This window comes from Chinchilla lanigera, unplaced genomic scaffold (assembly GCF_000276665.1).
Source record: "Chinchilla lanigera isolate Chin_1 unplaced genomic scaffold, ChiLan1.0 scaffold00037, whole genome shotgun sequence".
Lineage (NCBI taxonomy): Eukaryota > Metazoa > Chordata > Mammalia > Rodentia > Chinchillidae > Chinchilla > Chinchilla lanigera.
The window spans coordinates 806,575-823,329 of NW_004955438.1; the positions used below are offsets into that span (position 1 = coordinate 806,575).

The 16,755-nt window shown below is 45.4% G+C and overlaps 1 protein-coding gene across 4 annotated transcripts in view; it reads left to right on the forward strand.

Annotated features, from left to right (window-relative positions):
• The window catches only part of Lrrc74a (leucine rich repeat containing 74A), a 29,217-nt gene that overhangs the window by 1,456 nt on the left and 11,006 nt on the right, over window positions 1–16,755 (forward strand). For 3 of the 4 annotated variants that reach the window (XM_013517176.1, XM_013517175.1, XM_005390160.2), the window contains exons 2-9: window positions 2,595–2,723; window positions 5,388–5,560; window positions 6,566–6,673; window positions 7,682–7,778; window positions 10,879–10,928; window positions 11,594–11,675; window positions 13,369–13,454; window positions 13,916–14,110. In XM_013517176.1, the coding sequence (XP_013372630.1) occupies window positions 2,595–2,723; window positions 5,388–5,560; window positions 6,566–6,673; window positions 7,682–7,778; window positions 10,879–10,928; window positions 11,594–11,675; window positions 13,369–13,454; window positions 13,916–14,110 (920 nt within the window). The remainder of the gene's footprint in view (window positions 1–2,594; window positions 2,724–5,387; window positions 5,561–6,565; window positions 6,674–7,681; window positions 7,779–10,878; window positions 10,929–11,593; window positions 11,676–13,368; window positions 13,455–13,915; window positions 14,111–16,755) is intronic. The other variant, XM_005390161.2, reaches the window with a different exon arrangement.

Consider the following 16,755-nt stretch of genomic DNA (forward strand, 5'->3'; position numbering starts at 1 on the left):
GGAAGGGAGAAAAGAAAGAAAGAAAGAAAGAAAGAAAGAAAGAAAGAAAGAAAGAAAGAAAGAAAGAAAGAAAGAGAGAGAGAGAGAAAATGGAAAGACCTTGTTCCTGGATAGGCAGAACCAATATTGTCAAAATGGCATCAAAACTGATATATAGATTTAATGTAAACCCAACCAAAATACCAACAGCATTCCTCACACAACTAGAGGAAACAATCCTAAAATTCATATGGAACCAGAATAGCAAAAGCAATCCTAGAAAATAAAAGCAAAGCAGGAAGCATCACTCTCCCAGATTTCAAGTTACATTACAAACTATTACAGTGATAAAAACAGACATGTGGATGAATGGAACAGAATGGAGGATGCAGAAACAACCTTAAGTAAATTCAGGCATCTGATCTTTGACAAAGGGACCATAAAACATATAAAGAGGAAAGATAAGAAATAATGCCAAGAAAATTGGCTGGCCACATGCAGAAAATTGAAGCTAGACCCATATCTCTCACCACATACTAAACTAAAATCAAAATAGATCAAAGATGTAAATATTAAAACAAAAACAATCTTCTGGACGATAAAATAGGTAAAGCTCTTCAAGACATAGGTATAGCCAAGAATTTTCTGAACAGAACTCCAATTGCACAAGAAATAACATCAAGAATCAACAAATGGAGGCCAGGTATGGTGGCACACACCTGTAATTCCAGCACTTAGAAGGCTGAGGCAGGAGGATCATTGGGAGTTCAAGACCAGTCTAGGCTACAAAGTGAGCTCAAGGACAACTTGAACTGCATAATGAGATCCTGTCTCCAAAAAAGACAAAAAAGAAAAAGAAAAAGAATCAATGAATGGGATTATATCAAATTAAAAAGCTTCAGCAAAGCAAACAACAGAATTATGAGAAAACCTACACAATGGGAAGAAATTGCCAGCTATTCTTCAGACGGAGGACTAATATCTAGAATACATAAAAAACTAAACAAATTAGATTCCCCCAAAACAAAAGACCCAAACAAAAATGGGCAATAGAATTGAATAGAGGCTTCTCAGAAAAAGAGATAATGTTGAATAAATATTTGAAAATGTTCAACATTTCTGGCCCATTAGAGAAATGCAAAACAAAACAATGCTAAGATTCCATCTTGCTCCAGAAAGATCAAGAAATCAAATAATAACAAAGGCTGGCGAGGCTGTGGGGAAAAGGAACCCTTCTATGTCGTTAGGAATGTAAACTAGCATAATTACTGTGGAAACCAGTATGAAAATTCCTCAAAAAACAAAGCTAGAAATTCTATTTGAACCAGCTATTCCACTTCTAGGTATCTTCCCCAAAGATTTAAAGACATCATGTTCCAGTGATACATGCATACCCATGTCTGTAGCAGCACAACTCCTAATAGCTACATCTTGGAAGCAGCCTATATGTCCACCAACTAAGGCATGAATACAGAAAATGTAGTGTTTATACACAACAGAGTACTACTTTTCCATAAGTAAATATAAATTGGAATACTTTGTTGGAAAATTGATGCATCTTGAGACCATAATGCTAACTGAAATAAATCAGACACACATGCTTAAATATGGTATGAATTTTCTTATGAGAACCCGAAGTATAAATAAAATCCAAAATGAAAGACAGATAATAGGAAACAGGGAGATAGATCTCTTGCAAATGGAAGAGGGCCAAGAAATGGAGGGAAGAAGGGTAACGGAAGGGAAAAGAAAGAGATATAAAAAACATTAAGGTGTGTTAGGCTGGGCATGGTGGTGCACCCCTGCAATCCCAGTACCTGGGAGGCTGAGGCATAAAGATCACTGTTGAGTTTGAGGCTACTTTGGGGTATATAGTAATTCAAGGCCAGCGAGACTCTTGTCTCAAAAAAACAAAAAAAAGACAAGAAGAATTGAGATGTGTTATGTACATGTACCAACTCCCCACAATGAATGTAAATATTATGTATTACAAACATGTACTAATAAATTTATTTTTAATGTTAAAGGTCAATCAATTTCAACCTAAGGAGGATTTTACTGCCTCTTCTCCCTGGTCACAAAAACAATGTTAGGTTGGAAGGAGGAGAAACTGAGTCAAATTCTTAGGAATCAAATTCTGTCCCTTGCTCCTGGTCCATTTTACTTTGCATTTGACTCAGGTATCCACTTGCTTGGTTCCTACCCACCTCCCCCAGCACCATGTGTTGCTGAGGATGAGGAAGTCTGGGCTTGGAATCATATGCTTTTACCTGATAGAGTCCCTGCAGTCCCTGAAACTGCTCAGGGGAAAAATGTGAGCAAGAAATCCACCAAGGCAAGCCCCAGGCAGGGAATGGGGCAGGAAAGAGCTGGTCCCCAGGGGATACAAAGGAATGTTTGTCACACAACTTTTAGACAGCACTGAGTCAGGAAGGGAGGGCTTGTAGAGCAGAGTCACCCTGGCAGGGTTGCCACACAAGGCTGGAAGGGACACAGGCTGCAGCCAACACGTCAGAGGCAGAGGAAGGGAGTGGGGACCCAGGGAGGTGAGTAACAGGTGCTACCCAGCACCAAGGTGTCATTCCCAAAGTCAAGGAGTTGAGTTTTTCTTCCAGATGAGACTGAGACTGAACTAGCGGCCCAGAGCAGCGATGACATGCTCTACTGTGAGGCCGAAGCTCCCACCACTGTTGTAAAAGAGAAACCCACCTGGGAGGATTCAGAAACAGACCTGGAGATCGAAGGTGAGAGTGGGCATCTGGGGACAGAGTGGCCGGCTCATCAGTTCCCTCAGAGCTGGAGAAATCTGGTTCCATTCAGCAGGCTGTGCGGCAGGGGACCATGGTAGAGGCCTGTGCATGATTCTATAGCACATCCGCCAGGCGGGCTGGAGTGGAGTGTCCCATATCAGCTTGTTAAAAGCTGAACTAACACCAGGGTTTTTCTGTCTGAAGCATTTCCTCATGTGGAATCCAGTGTGATTTCTCCCCAGTCCCAGAAAGGACTTTTTCAGGATAGGAAACTGAGGCTTAAAGAGCTTGTGTGAGCTGCCGAAGGCCAGCAGAAGCCAGCCAAGCCATGTTGGCTGAGCCCACAGCCACCCTGATCTGCCCTCCGTGTCCAGTATTCTGGGGACAGTGGAGTATCTCTGTGGCCCATCTTGCAACCTGATGATTCTGTAATCACCTTAGAGCTCTCTTGTCCCCTACTCAGGAAGCCTATGACAAATCTAAGCCAGCTGAGCTGAGCAAAGTCTCTGTTGCACACAACACCTCTGTCTTCTCCCACACACACACCTGGTTCCCCAAGGCGGGAAGTGCCGAAGGAGCATTTGTGAAGCAGGAGAGGACACTGCTGGTCCATTTAGGTGGGACCAGCCTCGGGCTGCCCAGCTCATACTTCCTGCTGATACCCTTGTGCTTAGGCGAGAGGCAGTGAGTCACAAGCATCAGAGACCGAGGGGAGATGATTTGACCTTAAAATTAAACTGTGACACTTATGAACACAGACAGAGTCAGCTTATAAAACCTCCCCACCACAGTAAACATACAACTCCCCTCCTACGCACACCTGCCAGCTGCCCCCAGACAGTCTATGATCTCTTTCTGACCTTCCATCCTCTTCAAGGTTGTCACTAGTGCTGCTTTCAACATCTGATTTTACGTGGTGGATGGAGGTGGCAGAGGACGACACTGGATGTTTTGTTCAAGGTTCCTGCTCCTGTCTTGTTCCTCCTCACTCCCTCATCCCCAGCAAGTGACCACACACTGAATATAGCTAGAAAGGGTTGGCATGAGGATCAGAGTAGAATTGGTCCCAAGGATGAAACAGGGGCTGCCTTACACCACCACCTCCAGTCCCCGGAATCTCTAATGGCTGCAAAAGCTGTCATGAGCAGAAACTTGGAGCTCAGCTTCGCTGGCTCCTGGTGCCCTGCCACTGGTGCTGAGACGCTGGGAAGGGGCAGGAGGGCTTCCTAATGAGAGCAGTGCCCTGGAGGTGAGCCTGTAGAAGCTGGGCAGATGGACACAGCTTTGCTCACACACAGGCTGTCTCCCTTTCGACAGTGTTCTTGCCCGGATGCAAATGTACATCCCAGGGGGCATTTGGCAAACTATGGGGTGAAGGACTACTAATGGCACATGGAGGGTACAGGCCAGAGAATCTTACTAAACAGTCCACAATATATAGGACAGACCCTCACAGCAGAGAAGTTTCCAACTAAAAATGTCAGCAGTGCTGATGCTGAGGAAGTTTGCCATTGACTATTCTAAAAAGATATTGCTGTCCTGACCAAACTGGCTTCCATGTAAGGTTGTCCTTTCCCCAGCAAAGCTCCCATCTGCATTCAAAATGTTGAGTGTAGGTTGGCCAAAGGCCCTGGGATCTGAAGGACAAACAGATGCTCATATAGATGCCAGCTGGCCATAGGAAGCTTGGCTAGTGATTGGACTTGTCTAGTGGGGACCAGCCTCACAACCAGGGAGGTCCAGTGCTTGCTGGCCATGAACCAGGCTGCTCTAAAGTCTAAGGAAGAAAGGACCCAAGAGGTGGAAATGAAGAGGTAGAGCCCCTTTTTCTGTAAGCTGGCTTTATCTTGGTCACCTGTGTCATTTGGGGCTATATCTGTCACTGGGGAAGAAGAGATGATAGCAGGATGCCCGCCCAGGTGCATTTGGTTTTATCTGTCTGACTCTGATTTATCATCTTGAGATGGGCATTCTGGCCCATATGGGCTTTTTCTTGATACTTATCTACTTTGGCAACACTCTATTCATAGTGATAGCAAAACTGAGACTGAAGCAGAGACTCCCTCAACCATGAAGAGTCTCCAAGCTGGACACAACAGCACACACCTGTAATCTCAGTGCTCTGAGAGGCTAAGACAGGAAGATTGCAAGTTTGAGGCCAGCCTGGGTCACCTAATGAGACTCTCTCAAAAAAAAAAAAATCATAAAAAGGGATGGAAATGTGGCTCTGTGGTAAAGTACCCAGAGTTCAACCCCTAGTATCAGTAAAAGAAAATTTTTTAAAGTCCCCAGCTTTGTGCCTACTGTCTTTACCTTTTGGGATCATCCCAGCGTGGCAGGAGGCAGGGCCTCCGGATAGCCCTGGTGATGAGCCAACCTGGGAGGGTGGGATGAGGGTGCACCTCTCATCTCTGCTAGGAGGGGCCTAAAGCCAGAGGCCTTACATCTTACCCAAAGGGAGACTTCCATTTAGGGTTATCCGGGGTTAGTGTCTCCCTCTCCTGCCATTGGGTAACTGTAGGATTGGTGGTTGCTTCAAGAGCATATATACCCACAGGGACAGATCCCTGACAGAGGAAACTCCAGTCAGAGATGAATATTGCCTGGTGCTAAAGGGAAGATAATGCAAAGCCAACTTCATCCTGTCTTTCTCTATAGATACTGAGAGGTCCTTCACCACTGGACAAAGGGAGCTCTACCTGGAGGCCTGCAAACTGGTGGGGGTGGTGCCTGTCTCTTACTTCATCCGGAACATGGAAGAGCCCTACATGAATCTCAGCCACCATGGTTTGGGCCCCATGGGTACCAAGGCTATTGCTATAGCCCTGGTGGTAAGCATGCTTGGGGGAGGCAACACATGGAACCTGGATGATTGACAAAGTGGCAGGCCCAAGATTCAAAGGGTCCCCTTTTGGAGCCTAGAAGAGCAACTGTTGTGCCCATCTGCCCTGTGTTCTGCTTGGGGGCCAGCTGATTTCCCCCAGTGAGCATGTACTCCCCTTAAGCTCTATGAAGCAGGCTAATAGGAACCTGGACCTCGGGCCCCTTCAGAAAGCAAACCCCCAGTCTGTGGGCCCAGGGCAAGGGCCTGGGTTGAAACTGGGCCTAAGGGTTCATGCAAAAGCCTCCCCCAAGATTGCCAGAATCTTTATGTTTATGTTCCCTTGTTAAATGTATCCAGGCTGCCTCCATCTTGCAATAGGTAATAGTCCTTCTTCCTTGAAGCTCCATGGTTACAATCTGTTTAGCTCATCCTTGTGGCTCTTTCTTTCTTTTAATTGATTGATGGCCCTCTTCCAGATTCTCCCAGAAAAGCACGCTGTCCCAGCGCAACTCCCCGCGACGGCTTATCCTCGGCACCAGTCCTCTCCACTCCCTCAGCGCTCTTAGCCTACAACTCCAAACCTCCTGTATTAGTCCATTTTCCCTTAACAATATACTTGAAGCTGGGTAACTTTAGACAGAGATTTACTTAGCTCACTACACTCAAGGGCATGGTACTGACGTTAGCTTGGCTCTGGGCAAGGCCACTTGGAGGCTGGCATCACCATGGCAGAGCGCATGTGAGAGGGAGGATGACCTGAGAGTGGGAGACACAGGGAAGGGTCAGTGATGACCTTCCACCAGGCTCCACCTCTTAAATTCCCGTTAACTCTTAAATGGCCACTTCGGGGAATAAGCCTCCTACACGTGACCCCTTGGGGCACAGCCACAGCCAAGCCACAGCACCTCTCCAGTAACTGGGGTGTTCAAGAGAGAGGACCAGTTCTGAACAGCAGTGGGCAAGGACTGACCAGGTCACCAACCGCTTCTCCTTTCTCTTGCGGTGGCTGAAGTCTAACACAGCTATCATCGGGCTGGAGCTGGAAGATAACTGCATCATGGAGGAGGGCGTCCTGAGCCTGGTGGAGATGCTGCACGAGAACTACTATCTCCAGGAGCTGGTACTGCGCCTGCCCCGCTGCCTCGTCCCACCACCCCCTCAAGCCAAGCCACAGTCCCCTGCCAGGCCCAGGTCAGCCCTGGGGTGTCTGCCCCCGGTCTGCAGGCTCCTGCCCTCTGGAAGTGACTTCTCAAGGAGGGCCTTGTACCAGAGATTGGCTGGGAATCTGTGTTCCCTGTAGCTGCAGAAAACCCTAACACCCTAATGGTGTTTCCACGGAAACACCACTCTATCTCACTGTCACTCCATGCTGCTTATGGTGTTTATCAGCCCCTAAATGGATATACTCACCTCTGCACAGTTGCCTTAAAGTGAACTTTCTTAAAGGAAGTAAAGGCATGAAATAATTTCATAAAATACAACATACCTGGAGACAGACGCTGGTCATGGTTGTGAAACAATAGGAATATTTTTTAATGCCAATAAACTGTGCACATTAAAATGGCTAAGATGGTAAATGTGTTATATGTATTTTACCAGCATAGAAATTTTAAGAAGGAGAGGAAACCAGGTAAGACAACACTGGCTGGCTTATATAAGGTCTCTCCCACTAGCCTGATAGGACTGTGTCAGAGTTTATCCCTACTTGTCCCTAGCGTGGGATCATCCTTTGTGAACTGGTGAATGGAATTCACAGTGTTCGCTGAAAGCTCGCTCTTTAACTGTTTCATGCCAAAGTCACACTCTCCAAATGAAGCTGCTTTGTGTGCAAAACAACACAGTGTGCCCATTGAAGTACCAGGGCTGACCTGGTTGGAGGTGAGGAGTCACTGAACCAACATCAGCAGCACTGAGGTCTCACGACAGGCGTCAGAGAAGCTAGACAGGGCCTGGGTTTCCTGCCTCCCTTCTGTCGTTCTTTCCTGTGACCCTAATCCTTCTAATCCTTCTACTTAGCCCTGTCCCCCAGCCCCACCCGGCTCCCTGGGTAAGCCCACCCCGCCCTCATTTGTTAGCGAGGGCCCTTTGCTGGGATTCATATATACACAAGTGTGTTCTTGCCTTTTAGAATATTTCCGACAATGACCTGGGTTTGGAGGGAGCCAAGATCATCGCAGACTTCCTCCAGAGAAGCATTTCTTCGCTCTGGAAACTTAAGCTTTCAGGTGAGAACACAGACCTGAAGGGAGAGAATCCTCTGAGAGAACGGGAGAAGCAAAGCAGAGAAAACCCAGAATCTAGTTGAACCAGACCAGCTCTCTCTGGTCTCAGAGAGCAGAAGACTGCATCTTCCTCCTGCTACACATTCATTCTCCTTTCTCCGCAGCTGCACTGGCTTCCTGCTTTCCTCAACATGCCACTCTGACCTGCTTTGTGACCCTCTGTCCTCTGCTTGAACATCTCCACCCGCAGACGTGTGCATATGGCTCACGTGGCCTCCTCTCTTCACTCATGGCTCTGTTCAAATGCTGTCTCCTTGGTGGGACATTCCACGGAAACACCACTCTATCTCACTGTCACTCCATCCTGCTTATGGTGTTTATTCCACCTGATCCTCTGTTATATATGTATTTTGAAACTAGTTCATTACCAATGTTACATGGGAGGGAACCTCAAGAGAATTCTACCCACAGACTTGCCCTCATTCAGGTTTGCAAGTTCATGCTACCTGCAGAGTCCTGGAACCTCTAAACCAAGAAAGGAACATAAAAAATGGTCTTGTGCTGATAAGAATAGGACCCTTTTGGAGGACTCAGGTTCTTGGGATTCCCACAAGTAAAGCCTATGAGTTTTGGCTCATAGTGCAAAAGTGCAAAGCAAACACGAAAACACAAGAGCTGTCAGACTCAACAAGCAATAGGATCGAACCTTGAGAACTTCCGGAAGTGGAGTTGGCAGGTTCAGATAAGCAATGGGGTGACCGTGTAACTTATCACCCAAACTGAGTAGGGGCAACATTCATAACCGAGACTGTAGGCAAGTTGAGATATAGTATACCCAACTATCAAATGTGTTTGCTGTGATTAAAGACATAAAAAACCATGCAAGGTAAAACAGAGGAGAGCAAATCACTATTTTTAAAAAGGCTTTTCCTCCCCTCAACCTTATCAAGAAATAGAAAACAGGTAGTTTCTGAAATTAAAGATTCGATGGATAAATTCAACAACATATTAGATACAAGTGAATAGAATTAGCAAAAATCCTATTTTATCTACTCTCAGCATAGACAGATAAAATTTAAAGAATATAAAAGATGAAATAATATGAAAAATGAATAGATTTGGTGCAGCTAGTAGGAGCTCCAAAACAAGAGCAGAATGAGTACAGTGATATTTGAGTAAGTAACAGCTAACACGCTTCTTGAATTGATGAACTCTCAGATACAGAAATCCTAGTAAGTCCTAAGAAAGGTAAATAAAAAGAAATCCACAGTCTGATCTATCACTGAAAAAAAGCACTTAAAATACAGAGAAGGAGGTTGGGCATGATGGCACTTGCCTATAATCCCAGCACTTTGGAGGCTGAGGCAGGAGGTTCACCACGAGTTTGAGGCCAGCTGGGCTACATAGAGGCACTGTCTCAAAAATAAAATAAAATAAAATACAGAATCAGGCACTGAAATACTTAGAATATGAAGAAGATTATGCATTCTCATAATCTTAGTACTCTGAGAGGCTGAGGCAGGAGGTTTATAAATTTGAGCCCAGCCCAGGCAACTTAGCAATTCATTGACATCCCATTTCAAATTTTTTCAAAAACTTTAAAAAGGGTCAGGGGTGTAGTTCAGTGGGGAGGCTCTAAATTCAATCCCTAGTACAAAAGAAAGGAAGGGAGGAAAGAATAAAGGAAGATGAAATGGAGAAGATATTATAAATATCTAGAAGACATACATTTAATAAAAATGTTATTACGTGTCAGGTATTATTCTCTAATTTCTCTAAGAAGAGGGAAACTAGTTTGAGTTTCTTGGATTTCTTTTTTTTGGGGGGGGGGGTTGGTTCTTTTGTTTGTTTTTTGTTTTTTGAGACAGGGTCTCACTCATAGTGTTCAGGCCGGTCTTGAACTCACTATGTAGCCCAGGCTGGTCTCAAACTCATAGCAATCCTCCTATACCTCCACATCTCAAATGTTGAGATTATAGGAATGTGCCACCACCCCCAGCCTAGAGTTCTGTCTGTGAAGAACAAATAGGATTATCTCATTTTCTGGGTAGTATTTCACGTTCTGGATATAGCAGTTTATTTAACATCCCTATACCTGGGGAGAACTTCAGTCATTTCCAACTTTTCAACCTTTCAATTACTGTTTTAACATGCATCTTGAAAATTCATCTTTTAAAGGACAGATGTTGGGGGCTGAGGATTTAGCTCAGCAGCACAGCACCTGCCTGGCAAGTGCAAGGTTGTGAGTTCGATTCCCAGTACCGGAAAAACAAACAAACAAACAAAAAAAAGGACAGATGTTCTAGCATTTCTAGATAGTCACCAGGAGTATAGTTACTGAATGCAAAGATTATCCACTTCTGTGGAGTTAAAAATTGATTTCCAAATTTCTACTTAAGAAACATGTACCAGGTTATAATTCTGCCAAAGGACCATCTTCCTATACTGTCCCCAGAAGAGTTATTAGCAAGATGTTTGTGAATCAAATGGTTCAGTGTGGGACTATTGAAGTCACAGTGCTGGGCTCCAAAATCCCAGAGTTGAAACCAGGCAAGTTAGTTAACCCTTTTGGGCCTCATTGTTCTAAGAGCAATTTTATTACTCATCTCAGACAGTGATTATGAGGATTAAGTGAATTAAAAGCTAAAATGCCTTTTAAAATCAAGCATAAAAATATCAATAATATTAGTTACTATTATTATTATCATCATTATATTTCCACATTACTATTAAATTGATGAACTATGGAATAGATGCTCGATATAGTATTGAAAAGAACATCTTTTCAATTTTTTTAGAACATCTTTTCAGACACTTGTTTGCTCTCTTTTCTCTTCTATGAAATGTCAATTGTAATGTATCATTGTTTGTAGAGCAGAATGTTAAACATTCCTTCTAAGCTACAGATATTCATACTTGAAGGTCAGATAAAGATAGGAAAGTTAAAGGAGATGGTAAACAGTTTCTCCTATTTTCTCGTGTCTACACATTTGCTTTTAAATTCTTGTCATCCTTTCTGTGACTGGTTGTTCTGTAGGTAAGAGAATTGATAGGGCTATAGCATGATCTTCAGTGAATTATTAACACAGCACCCTCATTACAGGAAATAACTTCAAAGAGGAATCTGCAGCTCTCTTAAGCCACGCCCTGTCGGTAAGGGGTAGGGAGTGCAGCTGAGTCATATGGGAATGTTCCTGAGGGCTTGGGTGAGCTGAGGACTGCTCTGGCATAGTGAAACAAGGCCACTGGCATGATTTAGGAAGCTGATGAATGTTTGGCCTCCGCCAACTCCAGCAAAAGTATCAGCAAGTGGTAGGACTTTCAGGATGGCAACAAATTTTCCCAGTAGCCATCAACTATTAAACAAAAAGTTAGCCGGGCATGGTGGTGCAAACCTGTAATCCCAGCACTCGGGAGGCTGAGGCAGGATGACGTTGCAAGTTCAAGGCCAACCTGGGCTACAAAGTGAGCTCAAGGCCAGCCTGAACTGCATAGTGACACCCTGTCTCAAAAAGACAAAAAAAAAAAAAAGTTAACAAATTGTTAACTTTAGCATAGGTAATGTAGCTCAGTGGTAGAGTGTTTGCCTAATATGTGTGAGGCCCTGAGTTCAGTTCCTAGCACTGTAACAACAACAACAAAAAAAAAATGGTAAGGCTGGAAACAAAGATTGCTTTAGATTGTTTTCAGCCTACAAACCCTAGTCCGCCTAGTTTTGGGTACCTGAGAGCCCTCCAGCGTACTTCACTGGCATAAGTGGAGAAGAGATTTACAGTCAAAAGAAAAAAATAATCTCTTTTTCCCATTTTTTCCTGTAGTCCAATTACCGAATTAAGAAGCTGAATCTCAGTCACAATGAATTCTCTGACAAAGGAGGGGAATACCTGGGTCAGATGCTAGGTATGTTCCCTTGGAGGGAAGGGAACCAACAAAGGGGAGGGGCTGGGGGAAGATCATTTATCAGTGCTGAATCTTCTTTTATTTTTAAATTATTTTTAAATGTTCATATTATAAAAAGTGCTGTACACCATCCCCAAAATACATTTTAATGAAGCAACACTTAAATGTGAGAAGTAAACTTTTCCAGTGATTAGAAGAACATACAGAGATACAACTTGCTGACCTGAAGGAGTCCAAGGATCATTCTGTGTGGCACGTTGGACATGAATGGTAACAAAACAATTCATGAGTGTTGTGATGCACAGCTGTTGTTCCAGCACTAAGGAGGCTGAGGCAGGAGGATCACCACGAGCTCAAGGCCAGCCTAGGCTATATAGTGAGTTCAAGGCTGGCCTGCACTGCATAGTAAGACCCTGTCTCAAAAAAAAAAAAAAATTCATATGTTTGACAACAATACATTAAAGTTTGTGTATGGTAAAGACACCATGGACAACCTTAAAACTAGCAACAGACAAGGAATGGTATTAGTATAAATATAAAAAATTAATGTTAAGATTATTGATAAAAGATGCTATAGATCATCAGCTACAGTGACATGCACCTATAGTCCCAGCTTCTTTGGAGGCTGAGGCAGGAGAATTGTGAGTTTGAGGGCAGCTTGGGAAACATAGGCTTCATAGCAAGACCCTGTCTGTAAAAAAATCTATAAACCAATTAGAGAATAATATATGCTCCTAATAAAAGAATAATCAAGGCATATGGACAATGAAAGAAGAAAGCCAACTGCTCAACCTCAGAAATAAAGAAATGCAAAATAAAACAACAAAAAGACTCCCCTCATCCTCTGTCAAAGCTGCAGGTTTAAAGTCAGTGACTATCAAATGCTGCAGGTGGAAGGAACAACTACTCCCAAGGTGCTAGATAAAGGCTCTGTGGAGAAGGACTGGGTGGGACCTAGTGGAATGGAAACGCGTCCATTCTGTGGAGCCGCATTCTGCTTTACACCTCTCAGGGATGCCACTGCAGAACAGCTGCCCTCGCCACATAGAAACAACACAATATGCTGTGTCTCCCAGCCCTAGGGAGCACACAAGCAAAATCACCCTCAATTAAAAAAAAGTGTGATCTTCATGCAAACTCAGATCCCCAACGAGCCTGACACCTCCCACCTCCAGCTGACTGTGCCTGAGGCTGCCCGGGAGAAAGTTCCAGTGTCACTATCGCCTCCGTGGCTCTCCATACGAAAGACACTGTGTGGTGTGGTACACTACGTCCATAAAGACAACCCGGGAGTTGTTTCCCATGCTACCTGCATTTATTTTAATGGCTGTATAATAATCTACCAGGTGGATGTGTATGAGTCACTGATGGACCTTTATTAGTAAAACATACAAGTCTAGAGCCATGTCTTCTCAGGCAGTCTCAGGTGTGTGAGAGGGCACGCACATTTTAATGAGAAAATATCTGTGATCACATAATATTTGCCACATAGATTATGCCAACTTACTTGCCACCTGTGATAATGTGATCTTTCCTAGCACTGGGAATCACCTTACCATTTTGTGTTTGAATGAATAACTGAAAATTGTTGCCCGAGTGTTTTATTTTGCAAGCCCGCTGAGCAGTCCTGAGAACGCTGAGGCTGGGTTCTTCAGATGTGAGGAGTGCTGAGCTGACCCTCTCTCCCTCCCAGCCCTCAATGTAGGGCTCCAGTCGCTGGATCTGAGCTGGAATCACTTCCACATTCAGGGAGCTATGGCCTTGTGCAGCGGTCTCCGGGTAAGGAGCTCTCTGAGAGGGGTGCGTTGAGCCTGGGTGAGGACAGCCAGGGCCTCCCATGCCACCATCTTGACTTGCTGCTCACAGCCACCATTGATGAGGGCACACTGAACACCCACCAGATGCTGAGTTGTTGGTCTCCCATAATTCCTGCCTCTGTATTACCTGTTATATAAATCCCACCTGCTGAGGCCTAGGAGGCATCTTTAGGAAACTGTCCAAGTTACCAAGAGGCCAGTTTAACTGAAGAGCAGGAAATGATGAGAACCAAAAGGAAGCAGTCTCAATACACTGAGACTCTGAGCCCAGCTGGGAAGGATCTGGATGGCTCAGGCCGACCTGTCTCTCCCAGAACCACTGAGAGCTCAGTCTGGACACACTGAGAAGTTGTAGAAGTTGGGGCATTTGGAGGGGTGAGTCACACATGACCTTGATGCTCGTGCTGCTTCCCCTCCCCGGAGACTAATGTGACCCTGAAGAAACTGAATCTGTCCATGAATGGCTTTGGGAATGAAGGGGCACAGGCCCTCGGGGAAGTCCTCAAACTCAACAGCTGCCTGACCCATGTGGATGTCAGTGGCAATGACATCAGCAACGAAGGGGCCTCCAAACTCAGCAGGGGACTGGAGTACAATGAAACCCTCCAAGAGCTGAAGGTAGTCTCTCCTTGAACTGTGTGTGTGTGTGTGTGTGTGTGTGTGTGTGTGTGTGTGTACATCTGCGATGGAGTGGGGGCAGCAAGGCGATAGGGCTGGTGCTGCTGGAGGGGGTTGTCAGGAATATCCATCTTATACTTCCTGGGTGCCTCTATTTATGTCCCTCTCTCTGCCGTGGACCCAGCACCACCTCAGGTCTCTCTGGGGTGCCCCAGCTGTCTCCTAACTGGTCTTTCTTCCTCCCAGCTGGTATCTCAGGTTTTCCTCCACACTGACAGTGAGTATGCTCTGAGAACACAGTCTGCCTTCTGTTCCCCACCACCACCTGCCATCTTCCACCCAAACCCTCTGGAGCCCCCAGTTGCCCAGATCCAGTTCTCTGGTCCCTGGGAGCCTCTCTTGCTGCAGTCTACCTTTGCTTTCCACCCAAGGCCTCCTGGTCTTCCCTCCTTTCTTCCCAGCACAGAGGCTTGGCCTGCCATTCCCCTCCCTTGCTTTAATAGCTGCTCTGCTGCAGGGCACGGCTCACCCAGCTGTTCCACAGAGAGCCTGCTGCATCTCCCATCTAGGTGGCCCATTCCCAGGGCCCTGCTACCCCTTCAGGCAGAACCTGCTACCCTCTCTACTTGTACTCTCATTTGAGTGACTATTTGATTGTCCATCATCCCACTTGTGTGCCAGCTTCATGAGAGCAAAGACTGTGTCTGACTTGGCCCATTATTGTACCCTCATACCTAGCTTTGTGCTGGGTATGTAGTAGACGCCCAGTGAATACATGCTGCGTGGATGGATGGATGAATTCAATTTGAATTAATATGCTTGTACACACTGATGTGTAACATAGGTGCTGGGCAGCTTGAGACAGATGAAAGAGGAGGGCTTCCAGTAAGGGGGCCCCTCTGGGGCTCCTGCCACACCCAGAGCCAGGGGAGGTGCTGCATCACTCACAGCCCAGACTAACAAATTGGGCTCTATCAGCTCCACTAGTCAGATGAGAAAACTGAGGCCACATGACTCGCACAGGCCACACAACTAGCAAAGGGCAGAGAGTATCTAGCTCCATCTGGCTTTCTATAGCAGCTCGAAATTCCTCAAAAAGTAGGGGTAAGTAGGGGGACAATAGATGTGAGGGCCTTTGTGGTAGGAGAATGGACAACTAGATGCAGTGAGGAGAAGCCTGCCATCCAAGAGGACCACTATGACCTCAGAGGCTGTGAATACTCAGCCTCAGTGCCCAGTGACACCAAGGAGACTTCTGAGAACCTAAACTGAATAAGACTAAGAAGTTGCCCCAAATTGGATGTGGTGGCATACATCTGTAATCCTAGCTATTTAGGAGGCTGAGGCAGGAGGATTGTAAATTTAAGGCCAGCCTGGGCAACTTTATGAGACTGTATCTCAAAATAAATTAGGACTGAGAATGTGGCTTAGTGGGAGATCACTTGCCTACCATATTCAAGGACCTGTGTTTAATTCCCAGTACTGCAGATTGAGAGGGGGGCGGGGGAAGAGAGAGAGAGAAAGAGAGAGAGAGGGAGGGAGGAGAGAGGGAAGAGAGAAAGAGAGGAGAGAAAGAAAGATGCTTCGGCAAAATGACAATAGAAATTGCCCCTGATTACTTGGGTGGCTTAAAACTTTTTTTCTAGTCTTTCCACAATAACCCCAGTTAATACACTTTAATTTTTAAAATACTATAAAGTGAAAGAGAAAAGTAGAAAACAAAATTCTTAGTTGGCTCACATCAACTTTGCCACAGGAAATATCTAGCATTCTCCACATCCAGTCACAACTCCCCTTTCCCTAATCTGGAGAAACTAAGAAATCCCCTTTGGGACATGAACCCCACAGAGGCTCTAGATGCTAAGCTCCAAGGCAGTGGGGCTCCAACTGGTATTTCCCCGCTGGAGTGCTTCAGGGCCTGAGAAATACCTGACATATAATGGTACTTAATGAACGTTTTAGCCTCCTTCTGCACGAAACCACCAGTGAAAGCCGTCAGTAATAATAGCTTCTGCTCTCTGACTGCTTTCTGTGTGGCAAACACTCTTTCAGTGCTTTACCTGGATGTGTTTAATCATAGGAGCTGCACTGCCACAGTAATAGGTACAGAGTGGTCAGGAAATTACCTGTCACTGCAAAGCCAGGCATTGTGTAAGCAGAGCCACTAAGCTCCATATTCCCTGACTCTATCTGTGCTTCAGTGGCTTTCAGCATCACGGGATAATGTCCTAATTCCTCAGCTAAGCCAACAAGGTCCTCTGTGACACAGCCCACCCCAACTCTGTGCCCTATCTCCCTACTCCTGCTTATAGAATGGGTGCTGTCACCCAGACACTCACATTATTGAGAACACCTGTGCACTGGCCTACTATTTACTTTTCTGAATCTTTTTCCTCCTCTCATCCTGCCTCCCCTTTCTTCAGACCTGCTTAATCCCATTAGGCTAGCAAGGCTAAGCTCAGTGATCAGGTCCCCTTCCTTCCCTTGCTCCTGCAGTACCTTTGTGTCCCTCTGTCACTGCTTTCATCACATTTCTGATGCTGTTTACTTGTTTGCCTGTCTCCTCCAACTCAGCGCACTGAGTTACCTGAGGACAGGAACCCATGTCTGTCTGCACATCCCTCAGTGGCTCTCACATGGCAGTC